The following is a 23,972-nucleotide window of genomic DNA, read 5'->3' as shown; positions in this document are numbered from 1 at the left end:
TTCTGCCCCCAGTTTGCATAATCCTTCATTTTCAACAAAGGTTTGAAGTCTTGGCCTATTGCTTGACTTAGCCCCTAAACTGTCTGGGCTTAAATCATTTGAAATAATTTAAATCAGTTGTAAGATTGAGAAATCATATGACACACACAAATCCAAATTTCTGATTTTTCTTAAAATGTCATACATGTGGATCCTGCATAAGCACCTGGCAGCTCTGGAGTACCGTGCTAGCTGTTCCCCAACTAGGCCAGGCTTCTATGCTCCCCAGCAAATCTAACAACCCCCTCTTCCATCTGCCTAGGCTGCCTCACTTAGTATAGGACCTGCCTTAGTATAGGACCTGCCTGGCTCTGAGGCCTTGGCAGTTTGAATCCTAATAGACCAGACTGCTCATTGCTGTCCTCCCTGTCTTCATGTCGTGTAGGTCTTTTTCAAAGAGATTTTCCTGAACATTTTAGAAACATCCACAAGTTCTTTTGAGCACAGGTGGATGGTCATTCAAACCCTGACGAGGATCTGTGCAGGTATGTTCACCTGAGGGATTCTGAAGCTTCCCCGTCGTCCCTAATCAGTCTTCACTTCCTCCCATAACATTTTAATGAATGGCTGCAAAAGTCTTACCCTTAAAAGGTCTGTTCACACGATTTTGAAAGTCCCACTTCAGCTCTCTTCTTCTAGAGGATGACCAGCTCAGGCTGGTTTGCTGGGGACTTTTGTTGATAACACCAAGTTTTGTACATCTCAGAAATCTAATCCTGGCAGACTAGGACCCCTTGTCTGGTCACCCTGTTTGCAAGCTGAGCACTGTTAATCACAGGGTCCAAGGTTGTGGTGCCACTGTCCTTGACTGGGTCTGAAGTAAGTTTAAATTGATCTTATGCCATTCCAGGCATATACTATCATTGAGTGACACCCCCCTCAGCCCTTTTGACCCCTTTTCTGATGAGGAAACAGCCTTTGAGAGGCAGAATGGACTGCCCAGGGTCAGCTAGTGCAGAGCTGGGACTCAGAACAGTGGGCCACTCCTGCCCCTGTACTTTTGACTTGTATTTCCTGCCTGGAGTGTGGCAAGAATTCACAGAATTAAATTTTTTGGCAAATAAATCATATTTAATAAGAAAACAGAGCTGAACTAAGGATATAGCTCCAAGATAGATTGCTTGTCTAGCATATAGAAGGCTCTAGGTTCAGTCCCCAGCATCTATCTTTCTCTCTCTCTCTCTCTCTCTCTCTCTCTCTCTCTCTCTCACACACACACACACACACACAAACACACACACACACGCAAAGGAAAGAAAGAAAATGTAATTGTTATTTATCTTTGATTCAAATTTCTAATACCCATGTGTCATTTCCCAAGATGCCCAGTGTGTTGTGGATATTTATGTCAACTACGACTGTGACTTAAATGCTGCTAACATTTTTGAGCGCCTAGTAAATGATTTATCCAAAATCGCTCAGGGAAGAAGTGGACATGAGCTGGGGATGACACCTCTACAGGTAAAAACACCAAGGATGTGTGATTATATTTAAGTTCTCTTGTCTCAGTAAACATGTATAGAGTGCCACCACATGCTAGTCACTAGTTCTGTGGACACTGGGTCTGAAGAAAAGACAGGCACATGAGATCTGCCATCATGAAATGACAATCAAGAAGTGAGGTGTCAGGTGATGTGCTTCAGGGAGGAGTCAGACAGGGGTGATGGGGACTGCTGTAGTTCTTAATGGCCCCTGAGGAGGCCAAGCAGACACACTCCCCTGCCACCAAGAGCCAGTTCATTTCCAGCTGCACTTCAAAGACAGTGTGGAGCCGGATGTGGTGGTGTGGTGGCTCACACCTTTAGTCCCAGCACTCAGGAGGTAGAGGCAGGCAGATCTGTGTGAGTTCCAGGCCATCTGGGGCTACAGGGAGACCCTGTCTCAAAAAGACCCCCAAAATAAATAAATTAAAAAAACAAACAACCAGTGTGGAAGGCAGGGTCCAGGCTCTCCAGTTCAGCAGAATAGACTGCCTGGGTTAGGAACCTGCTTTGTTCAAGTACCATGAGCTCCTGGAATGATGTGCAGAATTAGTACCTGGGCCTTTGCTAGAGGAAGGGCAGAGTAGTCATTAGAGTCAGATTTGTGCTGCCTGCAGTGCTGTTGTAAATCTAAAATAGTTGGTTATTTTTAAGATCATCTACAACTTGAATTCATTTTTTATGTAAGAAATTCTATTTATGTGGCAGGCTTGGTGGTACAGGCCTGTAATCTCAGCACATAGTAAGCTGAGGCAGAAATTTCACCATTTCCAGGCCAACCTGGGCTATGTAGAGAGACCCTATCTCAAGAAACAAATTTAAAAACCCTATTTGATTAAAGTCAGTATTCTTATTTACTTATAGGGTACTCCTTAAAATGAAATACATTTATGGGTATTTAGGATGTAAGTTAGTCTACCCAGAATCACTCATCTGCTACATGATTCATCATTTTTTTTGTATTTTTTTTTCAGGATCACAATTTAAGACTTTGTTATTTAAAATACTGGGTTTTCTTATGTTCTGTTTACTTACTAGTGTTTTATTCCACAAACAATAATTGATAACTTTATTTACTTGTATGTGTTTATGTGTGTGTTCCTGTGCACACATGTGGATCAATAAGAGGGTATCGGATGCCTTTCACTCTGCCGATTCCTTTGAGGCAGGGTCTCTTTCTGAACCTGAGGCTGGTATTTTTTTGGCAGGCAGGAAGCCCACTAGCCCTAGCTATCTTCTTGGCTTAGTCCCCTTCAGAGCTACGGTGAAAGATATGCACCAGTCACCCAGCTTGTTAGTGGGTGTTGGGGTCAGAACTCAGGTCCTCATGATTACCCAGCAAGCACTCTTAACCACTGAGACATCCCTCCAGCCCCGAGCTTCCTTTTGACAATAGCATGGCTGATGGGATAGCTCAATTGATAATGTACTTGCCTCAGAAACATGAGGACCTGACTTGTATCCCCAGAACCCATGTAAAAAAGGTGAGCACGCAATTGTAATCCCAGTGCTAGCTAGGGAGGTGGAGGCAGGTGGATCCCTGGGACTTGCTGACCAGTTAGTCTAGCCCAATAGTGAACTCTAGGCCGATGAAAGACCCTGTCTCAATGGAAGAGGGCAGTGTTTCTGAAGATGACAATCAAGATTCTCCTCTGGCCACCACATATCTGTGCATATGTATGCATGCACTCCCCACCCATATACACACACACAGAGACTTGCATACACACATTCAAAAATTTCTAAAAGATCCAGATAACACTTTTCACTTTAGGAAATCACACATCTCATGCTTTTGCTTCTCAGATATTTACAGTGAACACTGATAGAGGTGTCCAGGGTTTTTGATGTGCCATTAACATATCAGCTGTCAACATTTCCCTGGGTTTCATCCATAATAGTACTGAATGTCAGTGATTATCTGATAGCCTCATAGGACTAACTAAGAGCTCTGGGTGTGCCTGTTGTTACTGTGTCTGTTAAGACTTTGTACCTTGTCACGTTTGGTCTCTAGGAGCTTAGTCTGAGGAAGAAAGGCCTGGAGTGTCTCGTGTCCATTCTCAAGTGCATGGTGGAATGGAGCAAGGACCTGTATGTGAATCCTAATCACCAGGCCAGCCTTGGTGAGTGAGCGAGCACTGTGAGGGACTCACCCATTCAGGTAGAGTGCTTGCCACTGTCAGGAAGTTATTGTTTTGGAGGCTGGAGAGATGGCTCAGCAGTTAAGAGCACTGACTGCTCTTGTAGAAGACCTGGGTTCAGTTCCCAGCACCCACATGGTATCTAACAGCCATCTGTAATTCCAGTTCCAGGGGCTCTGACACCCTCTTCTGACCTCTGCAGGGATTGCACAACACAAGTGCACTTACATACATGCAGTGAAATACACTCATACACATAAAATAAAAATAGTAAATGTAGCTGGGTATGGTGGCACACACCTTTAATTCCAGCACTTGGGAGGCAAAGGCAGGTGGATCTCTGTGAGTTTGAGGCCAGCCTGGTCTACATAGGGAGTTCCAGGCCAGCTGGGACTATAGGAAGACCCTGTTTTGAAAACACCCCCCCCCAAAAAAAATAAAATAAATGAAATATGTAAAAGAAAAAGATAGCCCGACAAAAGCCACTTAAAGGAGAATGGGTTTTTTGGTTTTTTTTAAGTGTTGAATATTGAACTAGATCCTCATGCATGCTAGTCAAGTGATTTACTACTGAGCTATATGATCAGCAAAACATTTGTCTTATTTTTTAAAAAAGATTTATTTTTATTATGTTTCTGAATTTATATGTCTCTCTGTATATGCCATATGTTTTTGGGTACCTGTGGAGACCCGAAGAGGGCACTAGATCCCAGAGCAGGAGTTACAAATGGTTATAAGCCACCAAACAGGGACAGAGAACTGCATCTGGGTCCTGTGCAAGAGCAATAAGAGTTTTTACCACTGAACTGTTTTAAAGCATTTATTTTAACTCACAATTCAAATTGAGTCCATTATGACTGGGAAGTCAGGGCAGCAGGAGCTTAAAGCAGCTGGTCACATCACATCTGCAGTCAGGAAGCAGAGCTGGATGCCTGCACGTAGCTGCTCGGCTCCATCTCTCCACATTGTACAGTCCAGGATTCCCTCCCAGGGAACTCTACCCACAACTTAGAGGGGTCTTCACACATCCGTTAATGTAATCAAGATACTCCCTCATAGGTATGCCCAGAGGCCATTTCCCAGATGACCCTAGCTCTTGCCAAGTTGACAGTTAGTAGTAGAAATAGTCTGAAATTCCTGCTCCACCTGTTCTCTCTCTTTTTGTATTTTATGTATACGAGTGTTTGGCCTATATGTAGGTAAGTACATCATGTGTGTGCAATGCCCATGGAGGCCAGAAGAGGGCATTGAATCCCCTGGAACTGGAGTTAGAGGTGGTTATGAGCCATCATGTGGGTGCTGGGAACTAAACCCAGGTCCTCTGCAAGAAGTGGCCAGAGCTCCTATCCTCTGAACTATCTCTCCAGCCCCTTCCTGTCAGAAGGCTGGGTTAGGGTACAGCTTGCACTGCTGTTCCCTAGTCATCTGTCCCTGCTTGTATTAAGTTATTAGGAGTTGTGTAAGTTTGGGTTTCTGGTCGGGCAAGTCCTTCTGTTCATTATTAAATGCCTTATTATTTTTTGCTCTTTTTTAAAACTTGTAAATCTTAGAATTATTTCATCAAGTTCTATAAAAAAAAAGTTTCTGAGTGATACTGAAGACAATGATAGAGAGGTTTTACACCTGTGGGCCTTTGCGCGCAGATCAGCTGCTGAGGTAATACTGAGGAAGGGAGTTGAGAAGCCAGAGCCCCTGGGCCACGTCTGTATTCCATCTTCTTCGTTGGTTTCCTTTTTTTTTATGTCACTGCAGGTCAGGAGAGGCTCATGGATCAGGAAATGGGGACCGAAAAAGGCCTTGACATGGCAAGACGGTGCAGCGTGACATCCATGGAGTCCACAGTGTCCTCGGGGACCCAGACAACCATTCAGGATAGCCCAGAGCAGTTTGAGGTCATCAAGCAACAGAAGGAAATCATTGAGAACGGCATTGAGCTGTGAGTGGTTGCCAGTCAATTCCATCTCTCAGGGCCTCTGGAAAAGCTGCATCTTTGGGAGTCAGAGACTGACTCCTACAGGGGGAAGCACCCATGATGGGTCCATGTTGGCCAGCAGGCAGAGCAAAGGAATGTGGGCACATGTACATGAGGAGGAGAATGACTTTAAATGGATAAACCTTTGTGGCTCAGGAGGCCTTGATTTCCTTTTCTGATGACAAAAATTAAACCACTTTATCTTATTTTTCTTTATTTTCTTGAGACAGTGTCTTCCCTGTAGCCCCAGCTGGCCTGAAACTTGCTATGTAGACCAAGCTGGCCTCAAATTCAGAGTCCACCTGCCTCTGTCTCCTAGGTGCTGGGATTAAATGCTCAGCCCAGCCTTTTTTTTAAAAAAAGATTTTATTTTTATTTTATGTGCATGAATGTTTTACTTGCATGTATGTAAGTATACTACCTGCATGCCTGGTGCCAGCGGAGGCCAAAAGAGGGTGTCAGATCCCCTGGAACTGGAATTCTAGACAGTTGTTAGCTGTCATGTGGGTGCTGGGAACCAAACCTGAGTCCTCTGGAAGAACAGTAAATGTTCTTAACCACTGAGCCATCTCTCCAGCCCTCCCCTCCCCTCCCCTCCCCTCCAAATTAAACCACTTTAGATAAACCTGTAATCTCAACACTTGAGAGGCTGAGGTAGGAGATTTGCCAGACTAGGCTACATAGTAAACTCAAAAAGCAAAACAAAACAAAATTGCTACCTGGATGAAGTCACTGTATATTATGAAAAAACACCTTACTGTACGGAAAAGTCAGTCCTTAGCATTTTTGTTTCATCTGTGTGTAGGTGTTTCTGAATCATTTGTGGTTTGTAGCCGTGACAATTCTTCACTTCAGCACTTGCTTCACTGTCTTTGATGCATAAGCACATCCTCTGCGTATCCATGACATCACCATTGTAATAATTGGTCGATCTTTGTTTCTTCCTAGTCTCATATATACTTTAGCATGTCTGGTCTTACATTCTGTTTAGCTTTTGAATGATCAGCTCACTTACATTAAGAATTGAAGTAACCAGCAGGGTGTGGTGGTGCACGCCTTTAATCCCAGCACTTGGGAGGCAGAGGCAGGAGAATATCTGAGTTTGAGACTAGCCTGGTCTACATAGTGAGACACTGTCTCAAAAAGAAGGGAGGGAGGAAAGGAAGGAGTACACTGGTTAGTGTACTACAAAGAGAGCAGTGGACATGGCAGTAAGGAAGTGCCTGCCTAAAGCTGACTTTGAAAATACAAAATAAGCCTTCCTACTCCCCTGCCCAAAGTCATTGTGAGTTTCCTGTTCTTTGGGGTGACCTGACCCTGCATGGGCCTCCTTCCCTGATCTGTCACCACCCCAGTCTCTTGACCCATTTTGTCCCCTGGATGTCATGGGAGCAGCTCTCCTCTCTTCCCTCAATGCTCCCTGTTCCTTTTCCTCTCTCCCACAAGGGGCACCATATCTCTTCTTCAGAGAGGCCTCCTGTAGCCACCCTAGCCAAAATTCTGTTTGTCACTCTCCCTGTCCATCTGTGTATCATGGCCCTTGTTTATGCAGAAGTATCACACTTCAGTGTGGGGCCTAGTAAAATGTTGAACTTACCCATTCATTGAAACCATAAAATAAATGTCTAGTACATAAACTACACATTTTTCAAGGGTAGGGAATGCCAGAGTAGACAGCTGGAGGCTGTTATGGTGGGCCTTCAGGACTTCAGTGGTCTAGCCTCCTGTTATGTCCACTTCACCTAAGCATGTAGTTTTCATCTTCTGCCTTGCTTCTCGATTTAGGTTGTCTGCAGCAGCATTAGCCATTAAACACATGCTGTAGGAGGAGAAAAGGCAAATGATTTTACCCCCTATCTGAGTGAGCAAGCATTCCTTCCAGAAGTTTCCATACCACGCTGCTCATATCCCCTTGGCTTGACCACTGGTATTACTATACTGTATTTTAGGTGGTTATGTGCCTAGCTGAACACCTAGGGTTCTGTTAGTGTTAAAGAAAGGGAGACGAGAAACAGCTGGCTGTTGTTAGATAGATGGGACATTAAAGGCTATCAAGGTGTAGTTACACCTGTAAACTCTGTGCTTGGGAAGGTTTCCATGAGTTCAAGGCCAGCTTCAGTCTGCCATCAAGCCTGAGGACCTGAGTTGAGTCCCACAATCCACAGGATAGGTGGGAACCAACTCCACTAAGTTGTCCCCTGACCTCCACATAACACACTGTGGCACACATACAAATAAATAAATACATAAATAAATGGAAAGAAAGGGAGGGAGGAAAGAAAGAGAAAGAAAGTGAGAAAGAAAAAAAAAGAAAGAAAGAAGTTAGTTCATGGGGGAATTTGGAGAAGCTCCTAGAACCTTTGACTTACTGCTAGCTTGTATATGGTGTCTTGTTCACTGTTTCTGTAGCTGTTTACCTCAGATGCTAGCTTTCTCTCTGCTCCAGATTTTGAAGCAAGCTACTTGTGTTCTGTCTCCCTTTAAAACAGCTTCAACAAGAAGCCCAAGCGGGGAATCCAGTTTCTTCAAGAGCAGGGCATGCTGGGAGCAGCTGTAGAGGACATTGCCCAGTTCCTGCATCAGGAGGAGCGCTTGGATTCTGTAAGGCAGGGGTCAGCACAGCATGTGGCTCTGGGCTGATGTTGAGGCTCACTGGCTTGCAGCTCGAGATTGACTGGCCCTGAGCACAGTCTTCTGTATACCCTGGCTCCAGCAGCCATGCCATCCCCCTGGCATTGTGCAGCATTCCTTGATAGGGACTCTCCTCTGACCCGTAGTTGCACATTGAGGAGGAGAGTTTCAGAGCTAGAAGTGGCCCTTGATCACTAGAAACTGTTCTGTGGCTGAGTGTGCCCATAGCCCTTCCATGTTTAGGCCTCATGTTTCTTCTTCCTTCCATGACAGGCTGCCCTGTGTCTGGAAGCTGGGGCAGTCATTCCTTACTTAAAGCAGACAGCCACTGTGGGCACTTAGGGCCATTATGGTCTAGTCACAGTCATCTACCCCCAGCTGGTGTCCTTTGCTATGAGTTCATATTTGGCAATTTTTAGATGTGAGTGAGTATGCATGTTTCAGACCCAAGTCGGTGAATTTCTGGGCGATAGCACGAGGTTCAACAAGGAGGTGATGTATGCCTATGTGGACCAACTGGACTTCTGTGAAAAAGAATTCGTCTCAGCCCTGAGGATGTTCCTGGAAGGCTTCCGCTTGCCTGGGGAAGCTCAGAAGATTGACCGGTTAATGGAGAAGTTTGCTGCAAGATACATAGAGTGTAACCAAGGGTGAGCACTGGACCTCAGCTCCTTCTGCCTGTTTCTTGCTGACATTGATCTTGACCTGGTTGGGGGTTGGGTTTAATCATTGCAGTTCTGCCAGGAAATTGAATTTCCTATTTACTATGTGCTAGGATCTTTTCTAAGCAGTATCTTACATAAGACCTTGTAGCAACCTTGTTGGTGCCCCCATTCTACAGAGAAGGAGATCGAGGACCAGAGAGGTTAAGTATCTTGCCCAAAATCTCACAGGTACCTGAGCATGCCAACCCTCAAGAGGTGCAGGCAAGAGAACTGAGAGTTGCAGGCCAGACTGAGGTGTGTAGCAAGAAACAAGAGACAGGGATGAGGATGTGGCTTATTGGTAGAGCATTTGCTTAGTATGCAAAGGCCCTGGGTTCACTCCCTAGCACTGGGTGAGGGGAGACTCACAGCTAAGAGTAAACCCCATGCTTTTTATTAAGATTTATTGAGCACATGCCTTTAATCCCAGCACTTGGGAGGCTGAGCCAGATGGATCTCTCTGAGTTCAAGGCCAGCCTGGTCTACATAGTATGTTCCAGACCAGCTGGGGCTACAGGGAAACCCTGTCTCAAAAAGACCGAAAAAAAAAATAAAAAAAAGATTTTATTTTATGTGTGCAAGTGTTTTGTCTGCATGTATGTATGTGCTACATGGTGCCTATGAAGGCCAGAAAAGGGCACTGGATCCCTTGGAACTGAAGTTAAGGATAGTGTTAGCTGCCATGTGGGAGCTGGGAACCAAACCTGGGTCCTCTACAATAGCTGTAAGTGTTCTTAACTGCTGAGCCATCTCTACAGCCCATGCCCATATCTTCTTCTTAATTTTTTCTCATGCATATGAGTGCCATGCCCGCATGTATGTAAGTGCACCTGTGTTGTGTAGTACCTGAGTGCGGGGGTCTCTCCCTCTCTTCGCGGGTTGTTGGCCACCGGCCCACGAGGGCAGGGAGAGCAGAAGTGGCGAACGGGGTCAGGACGGCCAGTGAGCACTGACAGAAGAAAGCCCTCCCGGGGAGACTGGTCACAGGCACAGTGAAACAGCAGTGATACAGCTCCAGACAGTGAAACAGCTCCGTTTATTCAGTGGGAGAACTAGAGAATTTATAGTGTGGAGGCAGTAGCCAAAGCCTCAGTTCATAGGTGCTCATAGTATGCTTTATTTACATGTGGCAGTGGGCTCCTATCTTCCAGACTATCAGGCAATGCCTGATTATCATATAGAAAAAACCTGGGGGTAGTTTTTACTCCAGGTAACTATGCCAAAGGTCATGTTCCAGATAAGGTCAGGCATCCGTGCTTGGTGGCACTTTCCAGGTGAGCCAGGAAAAGAGCAGGAGGCCCCCTGCTGAAAAGGGGAGTCCTTCCATTTGGCGCCGAGCCCCTCAGGGCTATCCAGACATGGAGAACTACAACCCTAACAGCAGGGTATATTGCCATGCCTGCATGTATGTAAGTGCACCTGTGTTGTGCAGTGCCTGAGGAGGCCAGAGAGGGTGTTATTCCCTGGAACTGGAGTTTCAGACAGTTTTTAGCTGCCATGTGGGTGCTGGGATTTGAACTTGGGTCTTCTACAAGATCAACCAGTGTTCCTAACTGCCGAGCCATCTCTCCGCCCTCCATGCCCATATTTTTAACTGCTATAGAATAGTAATGAAACTGCTATAGAATAGTAATGAATGGTATCTGTTCCCTAATGCATAACATCTAGCATGGTGTGGAACTCAAAAACATTGTTCTTTGATTACATGTTGATAAATGAGTTATAGAAATGACTAAGTAACTTAATAAAACCTCACTAAAGTTGGGCATGGTGGGCACATACCTTTAGTCCCAGCAGAGGCAGAGGCAGGAAGATCTCTTAGAAGATCAAGGCCGGCCTGGTCTACCATATCAAGTTCCAGACCAGTTGGGGCTATACAGAGACCCTATCTCAAAACAAAACAAAAGAAAAACAAGTACATGGTTTTCTCTTGGGTTTGAAAAATACTGTTCTGGGCTGGAGAGATGGTCAGCGGTTTAGAATACTTGACTTCTTGCAGAAGACTCATGTTTGAATCCCAGCACCCACATGGCAGCTAACAACTGTCTGTAATTCCAGTTCCAGGGGATCCAACAGCCCCTTGTCCTCCTTGGGCATTGCACAACACGCGTGCACTTACCTACATGTAGGCATAACACTCATATACGTAAAATAAAAATAATAAATAAAATATTTTTTAAATGTTCTGCTTATTATTATTGTGCATGTGTGGACATGGGTAATATGTATGAAGGGTATTTTGGCACAACACGTGTAGGTCAGAAGACAGTGGTAGAATTGGTTCTCTCCTTCCATTTTTATTTGGGTTCTGGGAATTGAACTTAGGTCTCCAGACTTGCAAGGTAAGCACCTTTATCTGCTGAGCTATTTCACCAGCCCCAATCTTGGGTTATTCTTTGATGGGTGATTGCTGTTCTTGTGGGAATGGAAATAGAAAAGAAACTCTTTTTTTGAGACAGGGTCTCCCTGTAGTCCCAGTTGTCCTGGAACTCACTATGTAGACCAGGCTGGCCTTGAACTCAGAGATCCACCTGCCTCTGCCTCCCAAGTGCTGGGATCAAAAGTGTGTGCCACCATGCCTGGCGAAAAGGAACTTTTAACCATAACTGAGGTGAGAAGAGAGAGTGATGATATATGTGTGTGTGTGTGTGTGCGCGCGCGCTCCAGCTCCATAGAAGTGGAAGTTTGAACTAGCTAGGGGAAGGAAGTGAAGCAGCTGGAGGGAGGCAGGCCATGTGGGGACAGTAAGAGACGGGAGACAAGTGAGAACAAAACATGGTGACCTGGGCATGGGGCGCCATGAGGTACTCGTTGCTTTGTGTGCAAACCTAAGAAGGGTTTGTTTGGTTTTTTTTTTTTTTTTTTTTTTGTTTTTTTTTTTTTTTTTTTTTTTGTGTGTGTGTATGTATTGTTTGCATGTATGTAAGTGCCCCCGTTTCATCCAGTACCTGTGGAGGTCAGAGGAAGGCATTGGATCCCCTGGAACTGGAGTTATGGATGGTTATTAGCCACCATGTGGGTGGTGGGTGCTGGGAATCAAACTGGTTCCTCTGCAAGAGCAGCCAGTGCTCTTAAACACTGAGGTATCTCTCCAGCCACCCCCTAAAAAGTTTTTTAAAGGATTTTTTTTAAAGGACCTGTCATTAAACCCTCCTGTGTATTCATCATGCCATGAATTTTGCATACATCATTAATTAGGAGCAAGCCTGGAAGAAGTATCCCTGTTTTACAGATGGAATACTGAGGCTCTGGAAGATTGAGCATCTAGTCCAAAATCAAGCAGCTAGTAAAGTAGCTGAGATTCGGCATATGGGTTTGTCTAACACAAGTCCTGGGGTCCTCCCACTGCACATGAGGTTCTGACTGTCTGAATACTGTGAGCATGCTGTGGAAATTGTTCGGTGGAAAAACTTTGATAAGGATTTTTCACTCAGGTCATTCCCTTTTTCTTATTAATGGGTCCTAATCCTGCCATTGTGGGGCCAGTGGATGGACTGGTCAGCAGATGTAGCGTCTCTGGTCATTTTAATCTAATGGACATTACAGTTTGCTGTGAAGATGTAATTGGATATTGCTAACTTTAAGTGTGCCCGGTATACCTGGAGGCCTTGCTCTTTTTCCCTACTGGTAGATTCAAACCTCGTTAATTCTCTTGTATTTCTTGGGATTTCTCCCTTTCCTGGTGTGCAGTATGGACAGTCTAGTTTTTTTTAGCTTCAACTCACATGTAATATGGCTTGGCATAGACATGTTTTTGTCTTTCTTTAATTACCTAAAGCAAGAATGTCAAACTTCAAGCATATGCTTTAAAACAATATAAATATTTTGCTTTGTATTTCTACTGTTATATATCACAGTGAATAATAGAAATTGTAAATAGTAACTAAAGAGGAATTTTTAGTCAGTACTGGCGGCCACATGGTACATGTCTGAAGTTGATGCTTTCAGCTGGAGACCCAGGAGACCCCTTGTGTTCAAAGGGTAAGGAAGTACACCCAGGATGGTCCAGAGCATGCTTGGTACCAAGAGAGCATCTCCCGACACCTTATGCTCATTTGCCTCCCCTAGTCTTGGCTCAGGATGTTCCTCAGGTCTCTTTTTAAAAATTACTTGGGGGCTGAAAAGATAGATCATTGGTTAGGAACAGTGACTGTTCTTGCAGAAGACCCAGGTTTGAACCCACATGGCAGCTAACAACTGTCCATAACTCCAGTTCCAGGCGATCTGACAGCCTCTTCTGTACTCTGTGGGCATTGCACGACACGGGTGCACTTACCTACATGCAGGCAATACATGCATACACATAAAATAAAAAAAAATAAATAAAAATTACTTGAAGCGGCCAGGTGTGGTGGCGCATGCCTTTAATCCCAGCACTCGGGAGGCAGAGGCAGGCAGATCTCTGTGAGTTCAAGGCCAGCCTGGTCTACATAGTGAGTTCTAAGCCAGCTGGGGCTACAGGGAGACCCTGTCCCAAAAAAGACCCATAAAAAATAAAAATTACTTGAAGCTGCTTGATTCAAAGAAGCCCAGAATCTGATACATAAGTATAAATAGCTCTCTTTGTGGTCTGGACTGTGTTCTTGTTCAGTGATGTTGAAACATGAAGACTTCATGCTTGGCTTGTCATCCTGTGGAATAGCAGGTCTGCTCTTGGTGGCCTCTCCCCAGTAGCACCATTTTTTCCTGGACCTCATCACTGTGAGCACACTTGATCCCTGGCTTCTTTTCTTCCAGGCAAACCCTGTTTGCGAGTGCTGACACTGCGTACGTCCTTGCGTATTCCATCATCATGCTAACGACAGACTTGCACAGTCCTCAGGTAAAATGCCCTGGTGGTTCATACATTGTAGCCATAGAAGTAGCTATATTTTGGGGGATGTTTTGATGTTTTTAAATTTTTTAAATTTTCTTGAAAATTTCAGGTAAAAAATAAAATGACAAAAGATCAATACATTAAGATGAACCGGGGTATCAATGATAGTAAAGATCTGCCTGAGGAGTACCTCTCCAGCATCTACGAAGAGATAGAAGGCAAGAAAATTGCAATGAAAGAGACAAAAGAGCACACGATTGCCGCAAAGTCTACTAAGCAGAGTAAGGCTGCTGTAGTCTCCTGCCAGGTCTCCTCTGAGTTCATCTGAATGCGTGATTCAGTGGGCTGGTGACAAAGTCAACGTGCATGTCTAGATGCGCAAATAAGAATGGGATTAAATTATGAGACTGATGTGCTGCCTACTGCGCTAAGGAGGTGCTTGAATGTGATTAAATTATTAGGATTTTGTTGGTTCTTTCAGAGTATGATTCTCTTGTTAGATTTGTGATTAGGAACAAGAAGGAATTTAAAAAATATAAAATCTAAGAACTAATTATCCTCCCCAAAATGTTCCTTAATACTTGACTTTCACTCGTGGTGATAGTTCCAGCCTTGGCTAGAGGTCTCCGAACCCTGCAGTGCTGTCAGTCTCTGAAAGGCTACAGAGCAAGGTCCAGTGGAGCACGGGCTCTAGAGCCGCTCTTTCTCTTGGTGTCACCTCATGTGGACCTTATTTTCACATCTGTAAAAATGGCAATGTTTGGATCAGACTCACAAGCTGATTGGGGGGATTTGTGAGTTAAACTATGAACGTTTTGAGGCAGCCCCTGGCATACGGCAAGCCTGGTAGCCTGCTAGCCACTGTTTCCACTCTTCTCTCTTCTGTTTCCACTCTTCTCTCTTTGTAGATGTAGCTAGTGAAAAGCAGCGGCGGTTGCTGTACAATTTGGAGATGGAGCAAATGGCTAAAACGGCCAAAGCGCTGATGGAGGCTGTGAGCCACGCCAAAGCCCCATTCACAAGTGCCACACATTTGGACCACGTCCGACCCATGTTCAAAGTGAGTATCCTGAGACATTAGCGTGTGGCTCAGCCTGATTCTGAAGTTGGCTAGCTGGAAGGTGGCTGGCAAAATTCCAGCAGGAGAGATTGAAGAGGGGAAGACCAGAGTACTTCCATAGAGAGTCCCTTTTGCACTGCCAGCACCATTCATGGTTAGTGTAACCATCTTGGTTAAGTTCACTGGCTGCTCTTCTAGAGGACCCAGGTTCAGTTCCCAGCACCCACATAGTCATTCATAACTCCAGTTCCAGGGGATTCAGTGCTCTCTTCTGTCCTCCATGGGCATTTCACACACTTAAATGCATGTAAGCAAAGTACTCATAAATACAAAAAATTTAAAAATCAAATAAAATGTAGAAAAGATGTATGTATACAATGGCATATCATTTTTTAAGTTACATTATTTGTATGTGTGTGCACATGCATGCACATGCACGCACCATGGTACACCTATGAAAGTCAGAAGACAACTTGGCAGGAGTGGTTCTCTGCCTCCATCATGTGGGTTCTGGGGATCCAATTCCAGTTGTCAGGCTTGGCAGCAAGCACCTTTACTCACTGAACCATCTTTCCAGCCCATCATTTTTCTCTTAAGATTAAAAAAAAATTTTTTTTATTTATTTTTATTTTGTTTGTATGAATATTTTGCCTGCATGTATGTAAGTGCACCATGTGCATGCAGTGCCCACAGAGGTCAGAAGAGGGCGTAGGACCCCCTGGAACTGGAGTTACAGATGGTTGTTAGCTGTTATATGGGTATTGGGAACCAAACCCAGGTCCTCTGCAAGAGGAGCCAGGGCTCTTAACCACTGAGCTATCTCCAACCCTATCCAAGATGTTTTTGTAGTACATGTCATATCCTGTTAGGTGATCAATTCTAGTCTTGTATGACCTTTAATTTCCAGGAAATTCGTAAGAAAATTTGAAAAGGAAAGTCTTGATAATTTGAATTATAATTTATAAAGTTTATAGAACATTAAGCCACTTACGAGTTTTATTCTGCATGCCAAATTGTGGTTGGTAATGGCTATGTAAAGAACTTATTCTCAATCCTCATGTATATTCAACAGGGAAGGAGATCTTTGATTAGTGATGTCTGCCATAGGCACAGGTAGGTGTAGTAGTGGTACACCAGCCATGATTGATTACCCTTTTTTTCAGCTGCCCATTTACTAGTTATATTTATAGCTTTGGCCATAATTGATGAGCACTGTTCTATATTGTGAGTGCAATATATTGAAATCCAAATAGCACTGATCTTGGTGTCTTGGGGTGTCTTGGCTATTCCTCTGATTAACAGTGTATATCCTAAGTTCTTTTACAATGCTGAAATTCTGGATGTTATTAAAATCCACCTTCTTTGGTAGCTCGTGTGGACGCCGCTGCTGGCAGCCTACAGCATTGGTCTACAGAACTGTGATGACACTGAAGTGGCCTCCTTGTGTTTGGAAGGCATCCGGTGTGCAATCCGAATCGCCTGCATCTTTGGAATGCAGGTGAGGATAAGTGAGCAAGGTCCAGAGATACCCTGTACTGTATTCTTTTTAGATTCATTAAAGCTTAGAAACTTCCCAGAAGTCTCCAGTTAACCAAGTCTCAGCAAACTTCTTATCCATTCCCAATGAGAAGAAACCCATGGCTTTGTGCTGATAGCAGGGGAAAATATTGGATTGAAACCAGCCACTTGACTAGCTATGACAAAGCAGCCTTTCTGTTTATCTGCCCCAATGCTGAAAATGTCCTAGCTGAGGGTGCAGTTCCCTGGTGAGGTGTATGGTGTGATTGGCATGCCAAAAGCCCTCAGCTCTATCCCCAGCATTCCACCCCTGGTAACTGCTTCTTTTCATAACCCATTTTCACTATGATTTCCCTATTTTCCACCCTACTCTGGAAAAGCAAATAGTTGAATGCAAAATTAATATGTCTATAAACCTTTTTTGAATGTTGAAACATTCAACAAGTAAATATAATCTTCAACCTGTTGTGCAGCCAGAAAGTTGATACCCATCCTGTACCTTGCCTCTAGATCAGGAAGAACTTGTACCCACCCATTTATTTTTGAAAGCCTCAGTCTTGGGTCCCCATCCACCTTTCTAGGCATTTTCTTTTGTACCCAGACCTCAGGTTCTGAAATTGGAAGCTGTATTAGTCACTTTTCTGTTGCTGTGATAGAAACACTGACCCAAGCAACTTATAGAAGAAGAGTTTATTTGAGCTTACAGTTCCAGGGGAATTACAGTCCATCATGGCAGGGAGGCATGGTGGCTAGAGGTGGCTGGAGCAGGGGCAGCAGAAGCTAAGCTCTCACATCATCACACAGGCACAGGAAGCAAGAGTGGGACTAGAGATCTGGCAAGGCTTAAGAACTCTGTAAGCCCACCCCAGTGACATGCTTCTTCCAGGATAGCCACACCTTCTAAAACCTCCCCAAACAGCACCACCATCTGGGGACAAAATGTCCAAATACTTGGAGCCTATGGGGGTCATTTTCATTCAAACCATCACAGAAGCCATCATTTCAGAACCCACTTTGGTGTTTCTCCAGTCTAATGTTGGCCCAGCAAACCCGGAGACACTGTTTAGGTCCCCATTCATGCACTTGAGAAAATTGATCCGCCTTACAGGATCGTTGTTGTAGAGATTAGGATTTCTTTGGTAGTCTTGGCATCCAACAGAGATTAATACACAGGACAGATGTGTGATTAGGTCACTGGAAAGAGAGAACTAATTCTCAAACATGTATTGTGCACAGAGAGCCTTAGGTGCTCCACTGGTGGGAGCACACCAGAATGACACGGCTGAGGTGCTAGTGTGCCAAAAACCTGCTGTGTACGTTCATGTGGGAACAGAAGAGAAGCCCGGTGTACCAGCCCACCACATGGAGTAGCCATGCTGTGATGGAGTCACAGTGTTCTTGGGTTTCTGTTTCAGCTGGAAAGAGATGCCTATGTTCAGGCCCTTGCTCGCTTCTCCCTGCTGACTGCCAGCTCCAGCATCACAGAAATGAAGCAGAAAAACATCGACACCATAAAGACACTTATTACTGTGGCTCACACTGATGGCAACTACCTTGGAAACTCCTGGCATGAGGTGTGTGTCTGCCTTTTCTCCAGATGACTGACCTCTTATTCTGCGTTAGTTGGCTCTATCTATTTTCGTGAAGTTAAGCCTTCCTTTACCCTGTGAATTGGAAACTTGGCCATGTAGACAAACACCCTCTTGGCACTTAACTGCAGAAGACAAATCAACAAATACATGGCGTAATGCCAAATAGTGAGGAGTGCTAAGGAGACACCAGCTTGGCTTGGGGTGCTATTGGGGAGCAGGATCAAGAGAGTCCAGGAAGTTCTCTGGGTGAGGGATGGCATGTGATTTCAGCTGAAGGAAGGATCTGGGAGTCATAGCTTTCATAAAGCTATGACATAAAGAACAGAAGTAGAAAGATCCTGGGGAGAACCAGCTACGGTAAGTTAAAGGAGAGCATTGAGACCAGTGAGATCGTGTATGCATGCCTGAGCTTCTCTAATGAAAAGCATAGACAAGAGAAGTTGGGGAATAGGAGACAAGGTCAGACTGCATGGATTTGAATGTCATAGTATAGAATTTCCTGCTCCCAGGGCTGGAGAGATGGCTTACTGGTTAAGAGCATTAACTGCCCTTGCAGAGGACCCTGGTCTGTTCCCAGGACCCACATGGCAGCTAATAACCATCTGTGATCCATTGCCTTCTTCTGGCCTCCACAAGCATTGCACACATGGGTGCATTTACATGCATGAGGCAAAACACAACACACAAAATATAAATAAATAAAAATTTTAAATTAAAGGAATCTCCTGCTCTACCTCTTTCTCTTTATTGACTACTTACTAGATTTGCAAATACTTACATACACATATGTATTGTGTGTATATGGAATAATGCCATTATACCAATTTTCCTTTGGCTTGTTCTTCACTTTTTAAAAATATTTTATTATTATTATTATTTTTCTCTTTTTGTAACAGGGTCTCCCTGTAGCCCCAGCTGTCCTGGAACTCACTATGAAGACCAGGCTGGCCTTGAACTCACAAACATCCGCCTGCCTCCGCCTCCCGAGTGCTGGAATTAAAGGCGTGCGCCACCATGTCCGGCTAAAAATATTTTATTATTTTTATTTTTATGTGTACGAGTGTATTGCCTGCATGTATGAGAGCACACTTGTGTCTTGCAATGCTGCAGAGATCAGAAGAGGGCTTCAGATTCCCCTGGAACTGGTGTTAAGGATGGTTGATAGCTGCCATGTGGTGCTGGGAATCGAACCCGGGTCCTCTGCAAGAGCAGTCAGTTCTCTTAACCATTGAGCCATCTCTCCAGCCCCGTTCTTTATTTTTTAATAGTTAGGAAGCACAGTGTATGGTAATATGTTTTCACAACCCACACTTGGGGTTGTGTAGCTAGGACTCTTGCCACTTGTCTGTAGGGAAGCCATCTAAAGGCCCTTTGGCTTTATGGTGAAAGGCTGTGTGTTCCAGAAAACCCAGTGACTGACTGAAGATTATACCATCCTTTTCAGCCTGTAAAGTGAGGCCTCAATCCCTTTGCCTTCTTCTTAGATCTTGAAATGCATCAGCCAGCTGGAACTTGCTCAGCTGATAGGAACCGGGGTGAAGACCCGTTACCTGTCTGGCTCTGGGCGGGAACGAGAAGGGAGCCTGAAGGGCCACACACTGGCTGGAGAAGAGTTCATGGGTCTTGGCCTTGGTAAGATACCAGACCCGCCCTGCTGAGTGACAGAGACTCCCAAGTGACCTGTGATGAGACCTTTCTTGTCTCATCAGGACTGTCCTGTATTCCTCTCTTCCTTTCATGCAGCTGACTGAGTGTGAGTACACCTGGACATGCTGCTTCCACTGGCTTCACTGTAACTAAGCTGTTGAGTGAAGCGTCCATTTTCCCATGAGTGCCATGCTGGGGGCCATGTGCTTTAGAGGCTTCACTATACTGCCTATATGTGGGGGTGTGTCCATGTTTCTTCACGGGAAAGGCTTTTCCTATCAACTGTCTGCATCTCCTCTATGTTTGTGGGCAGGGATTGTATTAAACAGTGTTCTTAAATACAGTCGTTTCCATCTCTCCTGTGAGTTGAGGAGCTGTGTGGTCAGTGTTGTAGCAGTAATAGCAGTAGAGCAAGCAAACGTGCCTAGCCACATTCTGAGCACCCAGTTTATGTACTTCAGCTCATTCGATCTTCCTAGTGACCCAGTGGCATGGGGATTGTTACCCTCCCTGTTGTGTAACTGGGGAAACTGAAGCACAAACGTGACTTGAGCAGTCACAGGCAGAGGAGTAGCAGAGGTGCCAGGGAAGCTGCCTCTTCTTGGGTGCTCAGGAAAAAGCTGTACTGCAGCGTAGCCCTGCACAGTCCACCAAGCCACCTGCAGATGAGCCACTGTGTGTTCTCCATTACTCACTGGGTTCTATTTTGTTTTCCTAAAAGACTGGGGCTGGAGAGATGGCTCAGCGGTTAAGAACACTGACTGTTCTTGCAGAAGACCCAGGTTCGAATCCCAGCACCCACATGGCAGCTAACAACTATCCGTGACTCCAGTTCCAGGGGATCCGATAGACTCCAGTTCCAGGGGATCTGACAGCCTCTTCTGTCCTCCGAGGGCATTGCGTGACATGAGTGCACTTACCTACATGCAGGCATAACACTCATACACATAAAATAAAAAAAATAACAATATTTTAAAAAAAAATCCTAAAGACTGTAGCGATTGGGAGATGGTTGCTGCCAACAAAAGCGCTTATAATGATATATTTTAAATGCCAAAACCTAAGTTTGTTGCTCTGTCATTAGCAGGAGTTCTGTTCTTGTTTCACCTGTGTAACTTTTTTTATCTCTCTTAGATTTGCTACAAGGAACTTTGCTTGATGTGGAGGATACTTTTCCTGGTTCTGTGCTATGCTGTGCTGTGCAGTGTTGTTTTGTGTTGAGACAGAGTTTCATGTAGCCCAGAGTAGCCTCAAACTCACTGTGTAGTGTAGGCTGACCTTGAACTTCTAGATTTAAATGCCTCTGTTTCCCAAATGCTGGCATTATAAGTGTACACCACTGTGCCAATCCTGGATACATTGTTAAAAATACTGGACTGTGTTTGAAGTCTGGATTTTTTGCATTGTATTTTAGGGAATTTGGTGAGCGGTGGTGTGGATAAAAGACAGATGGCCAGCTTCCAGGAATCTGTTGGTGAGACCAGCTCACAGAGTGTGGTTGTTGCGGTAGACAGGTAATGATTTTGTTCTCTGACACCAGTGTATGGTGTCACCTGTTAGTTCCTGGGTGTAGTGATTCCTAATCTGTTTATTATGTTGTCAGCTCTAGATTGTTTAATCTTAAAGTAGATTAAAGATTGCATGTGTGACCTACTTGCTTCTTAATAACCTTGTTATTTAGGCCTGGCGTGGTAGTGCACGCCTTTAATCCCAGTGCTTGGGAGGCAGAGGCAGGTGGATCTCTGTGAGTTCAAGGCCAGCTAGGGCTACAGGGAGACTTAAAAGGCCGAAAACAAACAAACAAACAAACAAAAAACCTTGTCATACCTTGTCATTTGTTTAAATTTGGACTTTGTGTGTGTGTGTGTGTGTGTGTGTGTGTGTGTGTGTGTGTGTCTTTTTGAGAAGGATCTCCTCTAGCCTCAGCTCACCCGGAACTCACTATGTAGATCAAACTGGCCTCAAACTCACAGAGATCCACCTACCTCTGTCTCCCTAGTGCTGGGATTAAAGGCATGTGCCTGGCCTGAATTTTGACTTTTTTTTTTTAATACTTTATTATTTTTACATATATGTGTGTATTGCCTGCATGTAGGTAAGTGTACCCGTGTCGTGCAGTGCCCTTGGAGGACAGACAGAAGAGGCTGTTGGATCCCCTGGGACTAGAGTTACGGACAGTTGTTAGCTGCCATGTGGATGCTGGGATTCGAACCTGGGTCTTATACAAGAATAGCCAGTGTTCTTAACCACTGAGCAATCTCTCCAGCTCCAAATTTTGACTTTTTTAAAAGTTTTAATTTTAGCAGTGTAGCCAGGCATTCCTAGTACTTGGAATGCAGAGGCAGGTGGATCTCTGTGACATTGAGGCCAACCTGATTTACAGAGTGAGTTCCAGGACAGCTGTGGCTACAGAGAGACCCTGTCTTGAACGAACAAAAAAATTAGTATTATGACATCATCTTAAAAATTAAGAGTTTTTGTTCTTGTTAATGTTTAAATTACCTTGTTTCCTTAATGGAAATTATTTTTGTTTTTGTTTGTTTGTTTTTTTGCAACAGGGCCTCACTCTGTATAGCATAAGCAGGCCGGAATGCGGTGTCACCCTCCTGCCTCAGCTTCCCCAGTGCTGGAATTATATGTGTTTGTCACTATCCTTGTCTTAAAAAGAAAAATCTTAGGGATTGGCGAGATGGCTCAGCAGTTAAGAACTCTTGATGCTCTTGCAAAGGGCCTAAATTCAGTTTCCAACATCCACACTGGGCAGGTCACAAAGCCTGTAACTCTAGCTCCAGGGATTCTGATACCCACTTCTGGCCACTGTGGGCACCAACCACACATGACATACACAATATACACATACACACACAGTAAAAAATACTCAGTGCTGGGATAGAGTGCTCATATAAGCACGTGTGAGGCCCTGTTTGATCTTCGATACCAAGACAAGACAGGCTAGAGAGATGGCTCAATGGTTAAAAGCATGTACTGTTCTTGCAGAGGACCTGGGTTTGGTTTCCAATACCCACATACCTGTTCACAGCATCTATAACTCCAGTTCCAGGGGAGGGGGCCTCTGTGGGCACTGCACATACATGGTGCACATATATACATGCAGGCAAGACACTTGAGCACATAAAAAAAGAGAAGAAAGCTGGACATGGAGTGCACCTTTAATCCCAGTACTCAGAAGGAAGAAACAGGTGACTCTCTGGGAGATCAGGCCAGCCTGGGCTACATGGTAAGTTCCAGGCCAGCTCTAGCTATGGGGAGACCCCATCTCAAAGAAAAAAAGGAAGGAAGGACATCTTAGTTGGGTGTGGTGGCACATACCTGTAATTCTAGCATGCAGAAGGCACAGAATTGTAAATTCAATGCCAACACAGCCTGAGGTATAATATTATGAGGCCCTATCTCAAAAATGTTTAGGACCAATGAGACGGCTCAGTGGGTCAAGGCACTTGCTATGAAAGCCTGACAACCTGAATTTGATCCCTAGACTCTTCATAAAGATGAAAGGAGAGAACCAGCTCTACAAAGTTGTCCTCTGACCTCTATACACGTGCCATAGCACACATGCACACGCATACACAGTAATAATAAAGATTTAAAACACAAAAAGAGTTCCGTTCTGAAGAAATTAATTTTGATCTTTTTTTATCAGGAGGAGCAATTTTTTGCAAGTTCTAAGTCTGCTCTTCCCACTGATGTCATGCCATGATTCCCCTTCACCCTATGTGTGACACCTCTTCTAACCCTAAGGCCTTCTGCTGTCAACTCTTCCCCCAACCAGTTCTGTCCTTATGATGCTTCATGATTTGTGCAGATGGAGGCATCATTCTGAAAATGTTTCCTCTCTGCTTTTTCTGAGCACTTGTGAAATTTCAATTCCAAATGTAACCTTTACTTTTTGGGTCTGTAATTGTCTCCCTAGAATTTTTACTGGCTCTACTAGACTGGATGGCAATGCAATAGGTATGTATCTGATGTTCCTGTGACAATCACATCAACTTCCCATTTTGCTGTATGACTGTTACTAACTGGGCTTCCCATGTATTGTTGGCTCTGGCCTGTAGTTGACTTTGTCCGCTGGCTGTGTGCTGTGTCCATGGACGAACTGGCTTCCCCACACCATCCTCGAATGTTCAGTCTACAGAAGATTGTGGAGATATCGTACTATAACATGAATCGGATCCGGCTGCAGTGGTCCCGAATATGGCATGTCATTGGAGATCATTTCAATAAGGTAACTGCTAGCATCTAAAGACCACTTCATTATCCTACATACCTTTTTTAAAAATATTTTATTTATTTTCATTTTATGTGTATGAGTGTATTGCCTGCATGTATGTGAGTGCACCCATGTCATGCAGT

The 23,972-nt window shown here is 44.5% G+C and overlaps 1 protein-coding gene across 1 annotated transcript in view; it reads left to right on the top strand.

The window, feature by feature from the left end:
* Positions 1 to 23,972, top strand: part of Arfgef2 (ADP ribosylation factor guanine nucleotide exchange factor 2) — a gene marked incomplete at its 5' end in the record, with an annotated part of 87,856 nt that overhangs the window by 28,676 nt on the left and 35,208 nt on the right. The window contains 15 exon segments of the mRNA XM_008835575.3: positions 425 to 524; positions 1,361 to 1,500; positions 3,535 to 3,643; positions 5,414 to 5,597; positions 8,123 to 8,234; positions 8,709 to 8,914; positions 13,706 to 13,790; positions 13,894 to 14,065; positions 14,693 to 14,844; positions 16,214 to 16,342; positions 17,778 to 17,936; positions 19,439 to 19,586; positions 21,016 to 21,115; positions 23,533 to 23,573; positions 23,675 to 23,844. Of these exon segments, the coding sequence (XP_008833797.2) occupies positions 425 to 524; positions 1,361 to 1,500; positions 3,535 to 3,643; positions 5,414 to 5,597; positions 8,123 to 8,234; positions 8,709 to 8,914; positions 13,706 to 13,790; positions 13,894 to 14,065; positions 14,693 to 14,844; positions 16,214 to 16,342; positions 17,778 to 17,936; positions 19,439 to 19,586; positions 21,016 to 21,115; positions 23,533 to 23,573; positions 23,675 to 23,844 (2,007 nt within the window).

The sequence above is a fragment of the Nannospalax galili genome, unplaced genomic scaffold (assembly GCF_000622305.1).
Source record: "Nannospalax galili isolate Female #2095 unplaced genomic scaffold, S.galili_v1.0 scaffold2378, whole genome shotgun sequence".
Classification (NCBI taxonomy): domain Eukaryota; kingdom Metazoa; phylum Chordata; class Mammalia; order Rodentia; family Spalacidae; genus Nannospalax; species Nannospalax galili.
This window is presented reverse-complemented; position numbering and strand designations above follow the sequence as displayed.